The sequence below is a fragment of the Dipodomys spectabilis genome, unplaced genomic scaffold (genome assembly GCF_019054845.1).
Source record: "Dipodomys spectabilis isolate Male_0828 unplaced genomic scaffold, ASM1905484v1 ptg000030l, whole genome shotgun sequence".
Taxonomy (NCBI): Eukaryota; Metazoa; Chordata; class Mammalia; order Rodentia; family Heteromyidae; genus Dipodomys; species Dipodomys spectabilis.
In genome coordinates, this window is record NW_024870707.1 from 11,133,460 (window position 1) to 11,152,660 (window position 19,201).

General features: G+C 53.9%; 2 protein-coding genes across 2 annotated transcripts; one reads left to right on the forward strand and one right to left on the reverse strand.

Annotated features, from left to right (window-relative positions):
- On the forward strand, window positions 1–2,215 carry Cst6 (cystatin E/M). Its single transcript, XM_042676183.1, has 3 exons — window positions 1–287; window positions 646–771; window positions 2,033–2,215. Exons 1-3 carry the CDS (start codon window positions 48–50, stop codon window positions 2,114–2,116), a joined length of 450 nt encoding a protein of 149 aa, XP_042532117.1. The 5' UTR covers window positions 1–47; the 3' UTR covers window positions 2,117–2,215.
- Window positions 2,216–5,197: 2,982 nt separating this feature from the next.
- Window positions 5,198–18,385, reverse strand: Catsper1 (cation channel sperm associated 1). Its single transcript, XM_042675835.1, has 12 exons — window positions 17,281–18,385; window positions 14,851–15,063; window positions 13,796–13,909; window positions 13,530–13,683; window positions 12,546–12,637; window positions 11,775–11,918; window positions 11,562–11,625; window positions 11,347–11,419; window positions 11,188–11,248; window positions 8,236–8,311; window positions 5,361–5,475; window positions 5,198–5,224 (listed from the first exon to the last, which is right to left on the reverse strand). Exons 1-12 carry the CDS (start codon window positions 18,383–18,385, stop codon window positions 5,198–5,200), a joined length of 2,238 nt encoding a protein of 745 aa, XP_042531769.1.
- Between the last annotated feature and the right edge of the window lie 816 nt (window positions 18,386–19,201).

Consider the following 19,201-nt stretch of genomic DNA (forward strand, 5'->3'; position numbering starts at 1 on the left):
GGCAGCGGTAAAAGGGACTCGGCCCAGCTGGGCTCCGCACTGGGGCCATGGCGCGTCCACACCTCCCGCTGGCGATGGGCTTAGCGCTGCTGGCGTTCTGCCTCCTCACCCTGTCCCCCGATGCCCGCGCTGAATTCCGGGGCCGCAGGACCGGGGAACGCCGGACCGTGTCCCCCCAGGACCCGCAGGTGCAGAAGGTGGCACAGATGGCCGTGGCCACCTACAACATGGACAGCAATAGCGTCCTCTACTTCCGGGACACGAACATCGTCAAGGCTGAGAGACAGGTGCGGGCTGAGCCGCGGGGCAGGGGGCGGCCTGGGCAACACCTTCCATAGAAGGCCTGAAAATGCAAATGAATGCCAAAATCCACAAGGAGCACCAAGCACCCCTTTCCTTTCCTGAGGGTCCCTGAGATGGGGGCAGAGGGAGAAGCCAAGGGGCACCAGGGGGGCCCTCTATGTCTGCCTGGGCTGCAGGAAGGTGTTACCCAGGGGCAGATCTCAGCCTCCTTCTGGGCCCAGGCCTCTCCTACAGACCCCACACCCACCCTGGGCATTGGGAGACCCTGGAAAGAGGTGGGGGGCGGGGCAGCTGCCCAGGCTTGGCTGCCAGCACCCCTGACCTGCCTGGCCCTGCCCTCAGATAGTAACTGGCATCAAGTACTACCTGACGGTGGACATGGAGAGCACAGAGTGCAGGAAGAGCATGGTCTACACAAGTGGCGTGGACCTCAACACCTGTCCCCTGGCTACAGGAGTGCATCAGGAGGTAACAGCACTGCCCCCAGCCCTGGCTTGCAGAGCGTGAGGCTCACAACTCGGCCATCCTGAGCTGGTAGAGTTGGTCAGGCAGAGACCTGGCTGAGCCTGCCCAGCCTCTGGGTGACTCAGCCTCAGGCCAGTGTGGGGTACAGGGTGGAGGAGGCTGGGGCTCTGGTTCAGGTAGGATCTAGCTTTGGCCATCAGGTTCCATGTCTTATGTTTATTTGATTGTGCTGCTACTGGGACTTGAACTTGGGGCCTGATCACTGTTCCTGAATTTTTTTGCTCAAGGCTAGGGTTCTACCACGAGCCACAGCTCTACTTCCAGCTTTCTGGTGGTTAGACAGTCTTAGGAAATTTCCTGCCCAGGCTGGCTTCAAGATTTATCCTCAGATCTCAGCCTCCTGAATAGCTAGAACTACAGGAATGAAGCAGCAGTGCCAGGCTAGATCCAGGTTTGTTATTTGTTTTGGTCGAGGGGATTCAACTCGGCCTGGGCGCTGTCCCTTAGCTCTTCAGCTCAAGGCTAGCACTCTACCACTTAAGCCACAGCTCCACTTCCGGTTTTCTGAGCGGTTTACTGGAGTCTCCTAGACTTTTCTGCCCAGGTTGGCTTTGAATGGTGATTCTCAGACCTTAGCCTCCTGAGTAGCTAGGATTACAGGTGTGAGCCACAGGCCCGGCTGGATTCTAAGTCTTTTTTTTTGGGGGGGGGAGGTCCAGTTGTGGGGTCTGAACTCTGGGCATGGGCGCTGTCCCTCAGCTCTTCAGCTCAAGGCTAGCGTTCTACCACTTGAGCCACAGCGCCACTTCAGCTTTTTTTTCTTTTTGCTTATGTTGCTGAGGAATCGAACCCAGGGCCTCAGGCATGCAAGGCAATCGCTCTACCACTGAGCCACCTTCCCAGCCCCTGGATTCCAAGTCTTTTGTGTGTGCGTGTGCCAGGTTTGTGGCTTGAACTCAGAGCCTCGGTGCTGTTCCTGAGCACTTGAGCCACAGCTCCACTTCTAGTTTTTGTCTTTGGTGTTCATTAGAGATGAGTCACATGGACTTTCCTGCTGGGCTGGCTTTGAACCTCGATTCTCAGATCATTCCCTTGAGTAGCTAGGATTACAGGCATGAGCCACTAGCGCCTGGTGATTTCAAGTCTTGTAAGTCACCAACTGCCCATCTCTGGCCCCAGAGCAATAAGGCAGGCTGAGGTCTGGCTGCTGGAAGGAGACAGGAGCCAGGCTCACCCTTGCTTGTCCATCATTCTCTGTCTGCAGAAGCTGCGCTGTGAATTTGAGATCCTCCAAGTTCCCTGGAAGAACTCTTCTCAGCTTCTAAAGCAAAACTGTGCTCAGATTTAACAGACCCCCGAGTGGCAGCGGCAGGGCTGGGTGGGAGTGGCACAGCACGCATGGCACCTTAGGGCTGGGGACAAGTCGCTAAATAAATAATCAGCATTGCTTCTTGCACTGGTTTCTTTTATCTGCTTCACCTCTCCCCATCCTCACCACTCTGCCCCTCCTAGAGGCCCTCAGCACCCCAACTAACAGGGCACCCATGCCAGTTTCTGTTGTACCAGCCCAGACAGTACTGAGGGAACAGGGATCAGTGCCCAAAATCTGGAGCCTCCACAACACTCCACATCACAGAGAGACAAACCCCCAGCATCCCTCAACACAGCCAGAGACCCCTAATAGTCTCGGAGACAAAGCACCAGAGACCGACCATGCTCACATTAGCTGGCGCACATGCCATGAGCGCTCTCAAGGAGAGCCTGTGCCCTGTTCCTCTCAGCACCCTGGAGCAGTTTGGGTGCAGGTAGGGGCACTGACCTCTGAGCCCACAGACTGCTGTGCCTGTGATGACAGGAGGGCAATGAACAGCCCCTATAAGGCCAAGAAGTCAGGAGGCAAGGCTGGGTCATTGCCCTTCTCACTGTGGGCCACGCATTACGACTCCTCCCCCAAAATGCCTGACCCTGGAAGGAGTTGGACCCATTCCCAGAGGACACAAATCTGATCTGCTGCCACAGGAAGGAAGAAGGGTGGTTCCCATAGGGGGAGGGACTTCACTTCATACTCCTTCGAGAAGACAGATGCAGCATCCCTTGTACAACACACACAGACACAATGTGCAGATGCTTCCAGACACCACCAGCATGGCCAGAAAAACACCCTCAAGTCCCTCCAATGCAGGAGCCCAGGCCAAACACAGAAGTAGTGCACCCTAGGGAGACTACACAGTTCCCAGACATACAAAGAATCATGGGTGGCACCTCAGAATTGTTCCAACACCACCCCTGCCACGCCCACATCTAGGACAGGATGCAGAAAGCAGGTGTCTTGAGCAGTTGGTGTTGCCCATTGGGACCCAGGCTGACCACAGAGGACGAGGAGATTGCCTGGATCTGGGCCGCACCTCCCCTTGTCCCTTTCTTCTAAGGCAGGCCTCATACCCCACTGTGCCGCCTGCCTGCCTCCACCCAATACTGTGATCTGATGAGCAATAGCCAGTCCTCCTGCTGACCCGGAAGTCCATATTAGGCTGGGAATTGAGAGGTAGAAAAATCTAATCCAACCTGGAAGCCTGAGGAGCTGAGGGGCTGTATTTGACAGAAACACAGGCGGCAACCCTTCTAGAACTTCCCAGCCTATGGCAGCTCAGGTAGCCCACCCTGCTGCTTGGAAGGGCTCCCAGGTGCCAGGAGGTTCAGGCATGTGGCTGACGCAGGCTTGGGTAGCAGGAAATACTTGTTGAATGACTGTGATGCCAGGGCTCAAACGGGGCCAGAGATGTCTGCCGAGTGGCTTCTCCACCCCTGGAATCGATGGCCAAATTCCAGATGGCATTTCCTGTATTATCTATTCCTGGCCAAGCCAAGGAGGAGAGTAGCTGTCACTATTCTGAAGCCCTGGAGCTTGGCTTGCTCACTCTCTGGCACAGTCCACAGGTGAGACCACAGGGTGGGGTGAGGGTGCTGGTCAAACTCCAGAGCCTCCACTCCAGAGTCCCTCCAGCCTGCACTGCACCTTGGATGGACCTCCACTCAGGGTGAGATAGTTATAGATGGTGAAAGCCCCCCTTCCTCTGCCCCCACCCACCAATACCTGGATAAAGTATCTCTCCAGCCAAGTGTGGGTTTAAACTTGACTCAGTACCAAGTCTGCAGGACCCAACACAGGCCGCTACCTGGCTGGACAGGATACCAGCTTATAGATGGTGGACTCCTCAGAAGTCCTAGAATAGCCAGGCTGGTGGCCCAAGTTCCTGAGTGCTGAGCCCCATTCCTGGAGATCACTGAGCCCCCGAGCCCTGACAATCTGGAGCTATCCAGCCTGTTTTTCTCCTGACTGTTGGGCCAAATAAGCCTTCCTCCCCTAAGTGGGGTATTTCCTGCTCTGTCCCCCAGCAGTGTTGCCAGTGCTGGAGCCCAGCCCCATTTCTGTATCATTCTCTAACTGTGGCTAATGCATCGCTGGATGGGAGCTAGGATGCTGGGCCCTGGTGAGGCCAGAGGAGAGCCAAGAAAAGCCCCTTTGGCCCAGTGCCATAAGTCACGCCTGTAATCCTAGCTACTCAGGAGGCTGAGATCTGAGGATTACTGTTCAAAGCCAGCCCAGAAAGGAAAGTCTGAGGGCTGGGGAGGTGGCTCAGTGGTAAAGCGCTTGCCTTGCATGCCTGAGGCCCTGGGTTCGATTCCTCAGCACCACATAAGCAAAAAGAAAAAAAGCCGGAAGTGACGCTGTGGCTCAAGTGGTAGAGCGCTAGCCTTGAGCTGAAGAGCTGAGGGACAGCGCCCAGGCCCAGAGTTCAGGCCCCATGACTGCACCCAAAAAAAAAAAAAAGAAAAAAAAGAAAGGAAAGTCTGAGAGACTCTTCTCTCCAGTTAACTACCAAAAAGCTGGAAGTGGAGCTGCAGTTCAAGTGTAAAGCACTAGTCTTGAGTGGCAAAGCTAAAGGAAAGCATCCTGGCCCTCAGTTCAAGCCCCAGTTTCAGTACAGATACAAAAAAATAGAGAGAAAGAACAAGCTGGGCACAGGTGGCTCATGCCTGTCATCCTAGCTACTCAGGAGGCTGAGATCTGAGGATCATGGTTCAAAGCCAGCCAAGGCAGGCTTTGAAGTGGCACTGTGGCTCAAGTGGTAGAGAGCGCTCACCTTAAGCTGAAGAGCTGAGGGACAGTGCCCAGGCCCAGAGTTCAAGCCCCATGACTGACTAAAACAAAAGAACAACCTTTTAGACATCATTTGTGTACAGGGGTACAAATTCCTTTGCATTGTGCTTTGGCCCAGCCACTGAGGACACAGAGCCACTGAGGGTTTAAAAAACTCTGTTGAGACCCCAGCTATACAGGGCCCAGACAATCATTCCAGCAGTCCCCTTCCACCCTGACGGGCAGCTTGCTTGCTTGTCTTTCTGTATCTGGTGGCACTTTGCACGGTCACTGAGTGAAGTCCTCTTCTCCAGCCTGTGGGAGAGGTTGGACAGGAGGCGGAGTAAATAGGTACCAGCACTTAACACCACCTGTGGCTTGCCACTTCTGGGCAGGAATCCTCCAAGAAGCCCCTCTCCCCAGCTTCCCTCCCAGGCCCTGCAGGCAGCACCTCAAAGGCGATGTCAACAATCTCATCTATGACAGACGCCTGGGAACGGAACTTCTGCTGATGCTGCTCCACCGCAGCCACCAGCTGCAGGAACTGGAACTGGAGCGCCTGCTGCCTACATGGGGCAGACGCAAAGGCTAGGCTGGCTGCCTCGGTGTCCTCTGGGCCTCCAGAGCTTCCATGGCTCTTTGTGCCAGTCTGCCCCTAAAACTTCCATCCCCCTAGACCTCCATTTCTCACATGGCTCCTTCCCAACACCTGACAAGGTCCCCATGTCTGCCTGTACCATGGAGGCTCTGGCATTAACTGGTGTGTGTGTGTGTGTGTGTGTGTGTGTGTGTGTGCATGCGCGTGCACGCGCCCGTGTGTGTTGGTACTGCCTGGGGTTTGAACTCAAAACCTCGACTCTCGTTTCTTGACTTTTGTGCTCAAGGCTAGCACTCTACCAAATAGCACTCTACCAAAGTAGTAGAGTGCTAACTCACTAGGGGAGTGCTAATCTCTTTGACGGTTAATTAGAGATAAGAGTCTCAATAGACTTTTCTGCCCAGGCTGGCTTCAGATCTGATCCTCAGATCTCAGTCTCTTGAGTATCTAGGATTAAAGGCATGATCCACTGGTGCCTGACTCTTTACCCTTTAACTCTTTACCCTTCCAATCACTCATTCCTCCTTCTACCCATCTGCCTGCCCCATTCTCTGTCCGTGGACCACTCAACCGTCTGCCTACCTATATCAATTCACTCACCAGTCCCACCACCGCTCCTACCTGTACTCACCCACTTGCTCTTCTCTAGAGCCACCCACCCATGGGCAAGGTGTGGCCCTTGCCATACTGGGCACTCAGTCACCCACGTAAACACCCCCCCCCACTCATTCACTCACCACCCTACCCATCCACCAACCCATTAGATCTTATCAATCTACCCGCCAACTACCATGGAAACAATGAGCAAGGAATGCCAAGGACATAAAAGATGACTAAGATGCCTCACCCCTCAGATCCAGACAGCCACCCATGCACAATACATAGTATAAACATGGGTGCTCAAGGCTCCCAAGAGGGACGTTACACCCAGTGCTGGGGCCTGGAGGGTTCCTGGTAGGAGCAGCATGGAGCTAACGCGAGCACGTGTGAGGGGCTGCCAGGTGGGGCTCAGTGCTCCGCACAACAGCGCCTCGTCACTCACGGAAGGGCCGGGGCAGGCTTCTGAAAAGCCTGCTTCAGGGAGTGAGGGGATGAAACATTCAGAAGTGTCAGTGAGAAGAAACTATGCCAGGAGCTTAGACTCAGAAGAGAAAAATATTCCTGGGTTGGAAGCATGTCTCAGTTAGTAGAGCGCTAGCCAATGAGTGAAAGTGTCAGGTACCAAGTTCAAGTCTGCCTTCCACCAGAGAGAGAGAGAGAATGTATGTTACCAGGTGCTGGTGGCTCAAGTCTGTAATTCTAGCTACTCAGAAGGCTGAGATCTGAGGATCGAGGTTCAAAGCCAGCCCAGGCAGGAAAAATCCATGAGACTCTTATCTCTAATAAGCCACTCAGAAAACCAGTAGTGGGCGCTGTGGCTCAAGTGGTAGAGTGCTCACCTTCAGCTGAAGAACTGAGGGACAGCACCCAGGCCCAGAGTTCAGACCAGGAAAAAAGAAAAAAAAGATTGTTCTCAGTGAAGTTGAGCAGTGGGGAACTATGCACCCAGAGAAAAGAGAAAAGAGCTAGAGCAGGGTGGTGTCCCAGGTGCTAGAACAGAGATAGAGCACAGGAGGCCCCAAGAAGCGAAGCAAACCAGGACAGGAATGGCCTTTCTTCACTCCTGTCACCTGAGACTGGACAACCCTCACAGAGAAGGCCAAAGGCCTGGAGGTTGGAAGCCATGTGCCGTGTTTGGGAGATGTAAACAAAACAGGGTTGTGAGGAGCGTGGCACAATGGAGGCTAGCACAGACTGATCACGAAGGCCCTGCAGGCCAGTCTGCAGATCCTGGACTCTCAGGGTGAGCAGAGCCAAGAGGATGCCAGTGCTCTGCCAACATGCTCTGTGGGAGCCAGGCTGAAGCCAGATTGGACAGGATGAGAAGGGCTCAGTTTACAGCCAGTTTCCAGAAAGACTTCACAGGAGTAGAGGTTGAGAGCCAGGAAGCAGAGGCCATGCCAAGGACCCTAGACACACAGATGGAGCACTAGAATAACCAGCAAGGGGGTCAATCATCTAGCTGCCAGGTTTATGCCCAAAATGTTCTGCTACAATCCCCCACTCTTGTCTACCCACCTAGCTGTTATCTGCCATCTGCACTCTCTCTCTCTGGTCTGGGCACTGTCCCTGAGCTGCTTTTGCTTAAGGTTAGCACTCTACTACTTGAGCCATAGTGCCACTTCCAGCTTTTTCTGTGTATGTGGTACTGAGGAATCAAACCTAGGACCTTCATACATGCTAGGCAAGCACTCTACCACTAAGCCACACACTCCTAGGGCCTCCCTTCACTTTTTTACTTAAAGCTGGTGCTCTACCACTTGAGCCACAGCCTCACTTCTGGCTTTTTGGTGGTTAATTGAAGAATCTCACAGATTTGTCTGCCTCTGCTGACTTCCAACTTCCATCTTCAGTCAAAATTCCCCTTGGTCTTCTGGGCTGGTCCATCAGGGAGGGCTACTTGGGGTCCTGTTTTCTTAAAGTTGGGCCCTGCCCTGCCCTGCCCTGCCCTGTCCATGGGCCACCCATGGTCTCATGCCCCACTTGTTGGCATGGGCAAAGGCCTCAATGCTCCACTCTGTTTCCAGAGAGTTAAACAACATCCCTTTCCCTCCCAGCTCAGCCACTGTCCTGTGAGAACCCCCAGACCTCCAGCCTTAGGCCTCCCCTCTCCCTTTGGACTCCTCACTTCTCTGTCATGGTCCCGAACTTTCTCTCAATGAACTCCTTTCCCAAGGCAATTGAATTCTTGATTTCTTCATTTTCTGCATAGAGAAAGAGAGAGAGGGAGGTATGTCAGGTTTTGAGGGGGAACAAGAACCCCATATGTCAGGTATAAGGCTGCCTTAAGGAATTTTGCATCAAACATATGCCAAACAGGCCGTATCTTCAATGGAATGGGTAGTGACTTTGTTCTTTCATTTATCTATTCCTTTAGTTTGATAAGTTAATATTATTATTTTTGGTAGTACTCAGTGCCTTACACTTGCTAAGCATGTGCTCTACCTCTGAGTCATGAATCGTTTTTTTGTCCATCATCGGGCTTGAACTCGGCCTGAGTGCTGTCCCTCAGCTCTTCAGCTCAAGGCTAGTGCTCTACCACTTGAGCTATGGCACAACTTCCAGTTTTCTGGTGGTTTATTGGAAATAAGAGTTTCATATCCTTTCCTGCCCAGGCTGGCTTTGAACCACAATCCTCAGATCTCAGCCTCCTGAGTAGTAAGGATTACAGGCATGAGCTTCTGGGGCCCAGCTCTGAGTCATGCATCTTGCCCTCTTTTTTTTTTTTTTTGGGGGGGGGGGTCCAGTCATGGAGCCTGAACTCTGGGCCTGGCGCTGTCCCTCAGCTCTTCAGCTCAAGGCTAGCACTCTACCACTTGAGCCACAGCACCACTTCCAGCTTTTTTTTCTGCTTATGTGGTGCTGAGGAATCGAACCCAGGGCCTCATACATGCAAGGCAAGCACTCTATCACTGAGCCACCTTCCCAGCCCCCCCTCTTTTTTTTTATGGTGCTGGTACTGGGGCCTAGAACTCTGGGCCTTAAGCTCTTTGTTTGTTGTTTTTTGTTGTTATTGTTGTTGTTGCTTTTGGGTCCAGTCATGGGGCCTGAACTCTGGGCCTGGGTGCTGTCCCTCAGCTCTTCAGCTCAAGGCTAGCATTCTACCACTTGAGCCACAGCGCCACTTCTGGCTTTTTTTTTTTCTTTTTTGCTTATGTGGTGCTAAGGAATCGAACCCAAGGCCTCATGCATGCAAGGCAAGTGCTCTACCACTGAGCCACCTTCCCAGCCCCCCTCCCCTCATATATTTTTAAGATAAGGTTTTGCTTTGTGCATATGTCTGGGCTTCAATCTGCCTTTTTCTGTGTGTGTCAGTCCTGGGGCTTGAAGTCAGGGCTTGGGAGTTGTTCCTGAGCTTATTTTGCTCAAGGCTAGCATTGCTCTACCACTTGAGCCACAGCTCCACTTCTGGCTTTTCAGTGGTTAATTGGAAATAAGAGTCTCATGTACTTTCCTGCCTGGGCCAGCTTTGAACTGCTATCCTCAGATCTCAGCCTCCTGAGTAGGTAAGATTATAGGCATGAGCCACCAGTGCCCAGCTCTGTCTGTGTATTGCTTACTTCTGCTGTAGCAGGGATGATAGATACATATCACCACACTCAGCTTTTTCTGTTGAAATGGAGTCTTGAAGACTTTTCTGCTCAGGCTGGCCTAGAATCATGGTCCTCTGATCTCAGTCCCCACCCCCCCAATAACTGAGATGACAAGTGCATGTCACTGGCACTAGCCATATAATTTTTGTGGAGCTGAGGATAGAATCTAGGACCTCCTGCATGTTAGGCAAATGTTCTACTGTTCTACTCCCTAGCTATTGTTCTAGTTTTCCAGAGGAACCACCACCTCCCAGGTTCAGTGCATGATGTCTAATTGGGGCCATGTTCCACCCTCAGTTCTGAGATCACATGACTGACTACAGACTGGCCAATCACAGCCTGCAGTGATTAGTTCAAAATTAGGTTCATGATCCAATCAGAACAGAGGAGGTTCATTTCTGGGATTTTACTGGATCTGCTGAAGCCCAGCTGCTATGAACTTTCTGTTATTACCAGAAATGGAGATTTGGTGAATCATAATTGTACAAGATAGTTATTTTCTAAATGTGTCTTTCAAGAATTGATGATTAGGTGGGGGGGGGGAGGATTGGGTTGGGGGTGGGGGGAGGATGGGAAGGGATGGGAAGGGGATACAAAGGAGGAGGCTACAATGCTTGATAAGAAATGTACTCATTGGGGCTGGGAAGGTGGCTCAGTGGTAGAGCACTTGCCTTGCATGCATGAGGCCCTGGGTTCCATTCCTCAGCACCACATAAGCAAAAAGAAAAAAGCCAGAAGTGGCATTCTGGCTTAAGTGGTAGAGTGCTAGCCTTGAGCTGAAGAGCTAAGAGACAATGCCCAGGCCCAGAGTTCAGGCCCCACAACCAGATCCCCCTCCCCCCGCAAAAAAAAGAAATGTACTCATTATCTTGCCCATGTAATTGTAACCCTTCTGTACAGTATTTTCACAATAAAAAAAAAAAGAAAAGAATGAATGATTAGGGGGGAAATGGAGGAAAGGAAGGGATGACATTATCCAAAAAGAAATGTACTCATTACCTGACTTATGCAATGGTAACCCCTCTGAACAACACCTTAACAACAACAATAAAACCATTTAAAAAAAACTGATGAGCCGGGTGCCAGTGGCTCATGCCTGTAATCCTAGCTACTCAGGAGACTGAGATCTGAGGATCCCGGTTCAAAGCCAGCCTGGGCAGGAAAAGTTGGTGACACTCTTATCTCTAATAAACCACTCAGAAAACCGGAAGTGGTGCTGTGGTTCAAGTAGTAGAGCACTAGCCTTGAGCTGAAGAGCTGAGGGACAGCTCCCAGGCCCCCAGTATTCAAGCCCTACTACTGACCCCCCAAAAAAAAAATTGATGATGAATTGGCTCTTGCAGGATTGTCCTGAAATCCTCTGCACCAAGGTTCCAAACTTAGAGTGTCTTCTTGAATTTCAGATCCCAATGCTCTATAGCTGAACCTGTGATTTGGTGCCAGGCTGTGGAGGGAGGCTGAGAGGAGGAGGGGGGCAGGGCAGGTACCTGCTTGTTTAAGCTCTGTCAGGGAGTCGTCCAGCAGCTTCTCATGGATCTGGGCAGCTTTCTGGGACAAGGAGGGAAAGGCTCTAGTCCTGCTGGAACTCTTTGCTTCCAGTCCTGGAGCACTAGCTTTTTATGCCACCTCTCCTCCCTCCCTAGTACCTCCTGCTTCACTTTCTCTAAGTTTCTGAGTAGAGCCATCTGGAAGTTATCCACTAGGACCGCAATCACCAGGCTGGAGAAGGGGGGACAGTGGGGTACTCTCAAAGGAGATGCCAGAGGAGAGGTCCTGTAACTGCCTTTGAGTTCAGCGGGGCGGGGGGTGGGGTGGGGAGCGCATTAGGGGGGAAAGGCTGGGCAGCAAAGTGGGTTCTCACTTGAGGAAGATGAAGTACTGGATGATGATGTAGATCATGAGAATGGGGATGATGTACCAGGCACCTGAGGGAAAAGGAGACAAAGGTGAAGCCACCAGCTCTCCTCCGCCTGCCACACCCCTTCCAGTAGGCCTCAACCCTCGCATTGCAGAAGATGGGTAGCTAAGGCCTTCAGAGTCTGCCCACCCGGCCTGACTCTTGCCCTCCACTCACCCTGGGCCCGACTGTCCAAATAGATGAGGGACCAGTCATCCAGGGTGAGCAGGGTGAAGAGGGTGAAGATAGTGGTTAAGATGCTCTGGAAACGCTTGGGGTCCGAATGGCGGAACAGAGCCCGGAGAACCACAGAGAAGAGGACTGGGCAGGCAGTTCAGGGCCAAACCAGGCTCCCATCCCACCTTGGCCTCCCGCCCCGCCTCCTGCCCCGGCCCCGCCCCAGGCTCCGCCCTCTGTCTCAGCCCCTCGTGGCCCCGCCCCAGGCTCCGCCCTCTGTCTCAGCCCCTCGTGGCCCCGCCCCAGGCTCCGCCCTCTGTCTCAGCCCCTCGTGGCCCCGCCCCGCCCACGCTCCGCCCTCTGTCTCAGCCCCTCGTGGCCCCGCCCCGCCCCAGGCTCCGCCCGCTGTCTCAGCCCCTCGTGGCCCCGCCCCACCCACGCTCCGCCCGCTGTCTCAGCCCCTCGTGGTCCCGCCCCACCCACGCTCCGCCCACTGTCTCAGCCCCTCGTGGCCCCGCCCCGCCCCAGGCTCCGCCCTCTGTCTCAGCCCCTCGTGGCCCCGCCCCACCCCAGGCTCCGCCCTCTGTCTCAGCCCCTCGTGGCCCCGCCCCACCCACGCTCCGCCCGCTGTCTCAGCCCCTCGTGGCCCCGCCCCGCCCCAGGCTCCGCCCTCTGTCTCAGCCCCTCGTGGCCCCGCCCCACCCAAGCTCCGCCCGCTGCCCCAGACCCTCCTGGACCCGCTCCGCCCTCTGCCTCCCCTGCTGGGGATACAGAGGCAGGTAAACATGAGGATTAGGATGGCGGTGATCGATGGCAAGGTTCGGGCCAGGGTCCCTGTCACTTCGTGGAGACTGGTCAGGATGCTGTGGGCAGAGGTAAAAAAGAGGCTGAAACAGTGAGGGTGGGGGGGAAGGCTGGGGACTCATGATTTGCTGGTAATTTAGCAAGTCCTAGCCCTTCCCTGGAAAACGAAGACATTAATCCCAGCCATGGATCCCAGATTAGGTTTATTAAAAGCCAGGTGAAGGCTGGAACTCCTCACCCTCATCACTGGATTCCTTGGAAACAGGGCTGTATCCATCCATCCCTTGGTCCCTCCCTCCCTATTTTTTTGGTGCTGGTACTTGGGATTTGAACTCAAGGCCTGTGGACTGTCTCTTCTCACTCAAGGCTGGCACTGTACCACTTGAGCCACAGCTCCACGTCCAACTTTTTGGTGGTTAATTGGAGATTAGAGTTGAAGGACTGACTCCCACCCTATTATCCCAGGTGCATATGGAGGTCAGGTAAGACCCCCCTGATGTCTTGAGGTGTGGGCAGGGCAATCTAACTTAAGCCTGGCTGTCAACATTGCATGGTGGGCCTAACTGAATGCCTCCCCCCCCCCCCAATCTTCCAGCCCTAATAGCCTTTTCAATAACCTCTGTCTCCTTTCTCAGACCCCATAAAAGCCCAATTCCAACCCCACCTCCTTACACAACCTCCATACCTATGGGAAAGTTCATTGTCCCCCCTTGCTGTGCCTCAATAAACAGTCCTAGCCTGTTGGGGCCCGAGTCTGTGTTTTTTCTTTTCCTTTCTCCTGTGTTTTCCTAATAAGAGTCTTATGGACTTTCCTTCCACCCTGCTGACTTCAAACTGTGATCTTCAGATCTCACTCCCCTGCATAGCTAGGATTACAGGCTTGAGCTCCTGGTGCTTGGGCTTTTTGTCCCCCTTTCCTCAATCGGGGAGAACAGCCTTGGCTGTGCAAACCTGAGTCTCCTTAAGACCCGGAGGGCCCGCAGAGCCCGCAGGCTCTTGAAGACCTTGAGGATCCGGAAGATGCTGTGGTTGTAGAAGGAGTAGGTGAGGGAATTGATCTGTATAAACACGAATTCCAGCACTGCCATGATCATGATGAAGAAGTCTGGGGGTAAAGAGGGTACCTGAGTGGGGAGGGATCTATTGAACCCCTAACCCACACTGAAGGGAGACCTCACATAGTTCAGCCCCCCCTTTACATTCTCAGCCCCACCCACCCAGATTGTTCCAGGGATCAATGAAATACTCCAGGCCCAGGGCAATGATCTTGAGCAGGGCTTCTAAGACGTAGATGCAGAGGAAAATACTGTCGAAGACCAAAAAGTACCACTCTGTGGAGACACCAGGGACTTGCTTAGAGCTGCTGCAGCATCCCATGCCCCCCCCCACTTCCCCTTTCCACGGGGATCCCCCAAAGATCCAAATACAGAGACTCTCTGGTAAATGGCTGTGACTTAACCACTCTCTACCTTAGTTTTGTTGTCTGCACATGGTAGGTTCTGCTCCCTAGACTCTATATGCGTGCACACACATGTGTAAGTGTATGTGTCTGATCCTAGGGCTTGAACTCAGGGCCTGGACTCTGTCTCTGCACTTATTTTGCTCAAGGCTAGAGCTCTACCATTTGAGCCACAGCTCCACTTACCAGCTTTTTGGTAGTTAATTTGAAGATAAGTGTCTCATGGACTTTACCATTGAGGCTGGCTGTTAGCTGTGATCCTCAGATCTCAGCCTCTTGTACAGTTAGGAAGACAGGCATGAGCCACTAACATTTGGCTTTTTTTTTTTTTTTTTGGTGGGATTTGAACTCAGAGCCTTGAACTTGGCAGGCAAATACTCTACCACTTGAGCTGAAACTTTAGACCTATTTTTTGTTTTTCAGATAGTGTCTCCTACTTATTTCTGCCATATGAGTCACTGAGGCTACAGGCATTAACCACCACACTTGGCCCCAAAGAATTTTACTTTGATTACTTCAGGGTTTCCTAGGGGTCTTTTGGCCCCTAAGGCAGGCAAAGGTCCCAGAACCTTTCCCACCCAGAACATATTTAGAGCAGGTGCACCACCTGGTGGCTGCATCCATGAACCACAAACTTCCAGTGCCCATCTGGCTGACCTCAGCAATAACCTCCTGAGCCTCATCTCTGCTAACAGTGGGAGTTACTGATGTCCCAGGGGTGAGGATCAGGCTATGAAAATTGACCATCATTAGCTCAGGCTCGGGGACCACATCAATGGCTTTTCCATAGGAACAGGGGCCCCTGACTCTTACCACCCCGGATCTCAAGTTCAGCAAAGGTCTGAGCTACCAGCATGATGGTGTTAAGGCAGACAAAAAGGAAGATGATTGTTTCAAAGCCTAGGGAGTAGGTCAATGACCGCGTCATAATCCGCAGGGTCCCCAGAATAGCGCATATTTTATCCAATATCTGTTGGACGAGACTCCCAGCGTGAATCTTCTTGTGGATCCGTGGGATCCTGCCCACTGTAACAGGGGACAAAAAGTCAAGTTTGTGCAGGTATGGGGGAAGGGGTTTAGGAACTGAAGGCACCTTCTCAGACTAGATGTGGGGCTCATCAACATCTTGCCTACTGACCTGCTGGTCTCACATTAGTATCACCCTGTGCTAGTCCTGTTCTGGTTTGGGGGCCAACTTGCTTGGGATTGTGTGTGCGCGCGCATGTGTGCATGCTTGTGTGTGTGTGAGAGAGAGTGAGCACGTGTGCGTGTGTGTGTGTGTGTGTGTGTGTGTGTGTGTGTGTGTGTGTGTGTGCTGGTAATGGGGCTTGAACTCAGGGTCTGGGCATTGTCCCTTAGCTTTTTTTCTCAAGCCTGGCATTCTACCTCTTGAGCCACAGATATCCTTTGGTGGTTCATTGAATTTAAGAATCTATAGGACTTTGCTGTCTAGGCTGGCTTTGAACCATGATCCTCAGATCTCAGCCTCCTGAGTAGCTAGGATGACAGGTGTGGGCCACCGGTGGCTGGCTTGTTTGGGATTGAGTGGATTCTGAAATGCCTGGTCCTGGATCTCTCTGTGTTGTGCTCATGTTAAGCGACACAAGGCCAGCCAGCCTCTCCTGACCACCCCCAGCCTCCTGGTGAGCTTTCCCTTTCCTCTTTCTTTGTTCTTCCTGGCTTCTTTTCTCATGCCCATCACTTGCCTGTCTCTGCTTGTTCATGGGACTGTTGCCATATTTGTTGGACTACGAGGAACTGGAGGACTGTGTAACAGCCATTAAGGTACTGACTCCCGGCTCTGTCCTCAGCAGCCCGCCATTTAGTGGAGGACATGTGGATACAGAGTCCCCAGAAATAATGTTTTGATGTGGAGGATGTCAAACCCCTAGCACAGGATTGTCTGTGATTGATGGACCTCATGCAGCCTAGAACCCCTGCAGGCAGGGACTGTGCCAGTTCCTCCTTGTGATCCCAGGGCCTGCATAGGCCAAGCACTCACACGAGACAAATCTTGGTATTTCAGAAGTGAATGTGTGAATGAATAAAGCAGTGACCAAACATGTAAATCATGGCTTGCAGAGGGGCAAGATTCAAAAAGTAAAGGATGGGGGCTGGGAAGGTGGCTCAGTGGTAGAGTGCTTGCCTTGCATGCATGAGGCCCTGGGTTCGATTCCTCAGTACCACATAAGCAAAAAAAGAAAAAAAAAAAAAGGTAAAGGATGGGTCAGGGATCAGTGGTTCGCACCTGTAATCTTGGCTACCAAGAGGCTGAGATCTGAGGTGTACAATTTGAAGCCAGCCTGGGCAGGAAAGTCTATGGAGACTCTCATGGGGTTTGAACTCAGTACCTGAGCGCTGTCCCTGAGCTACTTTTTTTTTCCTGTTTCTTTTTTGTAGTGGTTAATTGGAGATAAGAGTCTCACAGACTTTCCTGCCTGGGTTGGCTTTGAACTGTGATCCTCAGATCTCAGCCTCCTGAGTAACTAGGATTACAGGCACGAGCCACCAGTGCCCTGCATCTATGAAACTCTTATCTCTAATTAACCACCAAGAAGTTTGAAGTGGACCTGTGCCTTGAGGGGAAAAGTGAAGGGACCTGAGTGCTGGCTCCTCTGAAAAAACGGAAAGAAGGGGAAAAAAGCAAGGAAGGAAGAAGGGAGGAATAGAGGGAGAGTACATGTGCCTTTAGTTCCAGCTGCTCAGGAGGTAGAGATCATGAAGATCTCTGCTCAAAGCCAGCTTGGACAGAAAGTATAATCTCCATGTTAATCAATAAGCTGGTCATGGTGGATCATGCCTATTATTCCAGCTACCTGTGAGTCTGTAGGTAGGATGATTATGATCTGAGGCCAGTTCTGGGCCTCTGAAAGTAACTAAAAATCAAAAAGAGTGGTAAAGCACATGCCTAACAAGTGTAAGGCCATGAGTTTAAATTCAAGCCATGAAAAAGGAAAGAGAGAAAGAAAAAGAAAGAATGAAAGAACAAAGAAAGAACGAAAGAAAGAAAGAGGGAGGGGGGAAGGAAGGAAGGAAGGAAGGAAGGAAGGAAGGAAGGAATTACCACAAGACAGTGGCTCAATGTGTATAATCCTAGCTACTCAGGAAGCTGATATCTGAGGATCCTGGTTTGAAGGCAGCTGGGGCTGACTGAAGTCTGGGCCTGGATTAAGTCTGGACGAATCTGGGCTAGACACTAAGAAGTGGGGTTGGATGGGGAGGGAGGGGCCGGCAAACCCTCACATTTGCGCTTGTGAACCTTCTCCTCGTCCTGCCAGGTTTCTGATTCCTTGGTGGTGAACTGGGGGTGGACTTTGGCGGAGCTCCGGGAGGAGCGGGACAGGATGGTCACGCGGGACGGGCCGCCGCTGTGGAGGGAATCTCTGAAGCGCATGGCCGAGGGCGTGATGCTGGGGCGGGCCTTCGGCAGGAAGGCCTGGCTGAGGGTGGCCTGGCTGATGGCGTGCCGTTCTCTGGATGGCAGCTTGGCGTGGAGCCCTTCGTGGCCGGCCTCCTCCTTGGCTTGGGGTTCCCCGCCTGGGGGGTGCTCCTCGGCGCGATGGTGGGGTGTCCCGCGGTGGCGGGGCGCGCCTTGGGGGTGCGGCCGGCCGTGGTGGGGCGGGGCACTCGGGGCGCCGGGCTCGTGGTGGGGCGCGCCGTGCGCGTGGTGGGGCGCGCTCGGAGCGCCTGGCTCGCCCGGGTGGTGGGGCGCGCCGTGCGCGTGGTGGGGCGCGCTCGGAGCGCCTGGCTCGCCCAGGTGGTGGGGCGCGCCGTGCGCGTGGTGGGGCGCGCTCGGGCCGCCTGGCTCGCCCGGGTGGTGGGGCGTGCCGTGCGCGTGGTGGTGCGCGCTCGGGCCGCCTGGCTCGCCCGGGTGGTGGGGCGCGCCGTGCGCGTGGTGGTGCGCGCTCGGGCCGCCTGGCTCGCCCGGGTGGTGGGGCGCGCCGTGCGCGTGGTGGTGCGCGCTCGGGGCGCCGGGCTCGCCCGGGTGGTGGGGCGCGCCGTGCGCGTGGTGGTGCGCGCTCGGGGCGCCGGGCTCGCCCAGGTGGTGGGGCGCGCCGTGCGCGTGGTGGGGCGCTCTGCCGTGGGGCTGGGGCCCCGTGTCTGGCGAGGTCTCGGGGTGCTGGGTGTGGTGGAGGATCCCTACGGGAGGCCCCGCGTGGGGCCCTCCCAAGAACCCTGTGGGGGACACCCTGCTCGGGCGGTGAAGGTCGAGGCCGGAGCTGGGGCTCAGGCCGCCCCCAGGGTGGGCCCTGACGGCGGGGTCCTGCACCCCGAGGAAGCTGCCGGTATGCACGGACGGGCGCTGAGGCCGAGCCGAGGCATCCGCAGCCTTGGGGGACTGGTCCATGGCGACGTGGGGGACTCCGGAGCCCGAGAGCTCCGGAGCGGGGCGTCGAGAGGTCCTCTCTCGGGTTTCTCTTCTCTTCGAAGCCGGGCTGGATGGCCGCGGCCGCACTCGGAGTTCTTGGAACTCCGCCCTGTGATGTCACCTGCTCGCTTGGACGTTGTTTGTAATCGATTGGAGATCGATTGTTGCCAGCCAGGCGCTGGGGTGGGGGGAGGAGGGAATCACACCTATGACCTTAGCTACCTGGGGTCGGGGGGCTGGAGGCTGAGATGGAAGGCTCCGAGTCTGAAGCTAGCTCACACCTGTAAAACTAGCTACTCAAGAGGCTGAGATCTGAGGATCGCAGTTCAAAGCCAGCCTGGGCAGGAAAGTCCAGGACACTCATCTCCAATAAACCACCAGAAAACCGGAAGTGGCGCTGTGGCTCAAGTGGTAGAGTGCGCACCTTGTGTGAAAGAGCTCAGCGCTCAGGCCCTGAGTTCAAGCCCCACGACAAAACAAATCTCAGGTTCACCCCCAGTGAGAGACCGCTATGTCTATATGAGAAAGCAAAAGGCCTGGGATAGGTGTTAGGGTCCTTCATATGTCTAATTCACAACGATCCTGCTGTCCTGTCTTCCTCCTGAAATCCAGACAGAACTTGTCCTACCCTTGGAATTTATTCTCACACTGCAAAGGTCTTCTGGAAGGTTCTAGGTCATTCCTTTGTAGCTGCTTCCTGAGTGCTTGGCCACAGCCATCCTGGACACAGGCAGTGGACAGGCAGAGGGATGGAGGAGATACCGCTCATTTCCTTCCAGAGCCCTGTCAGTGCCA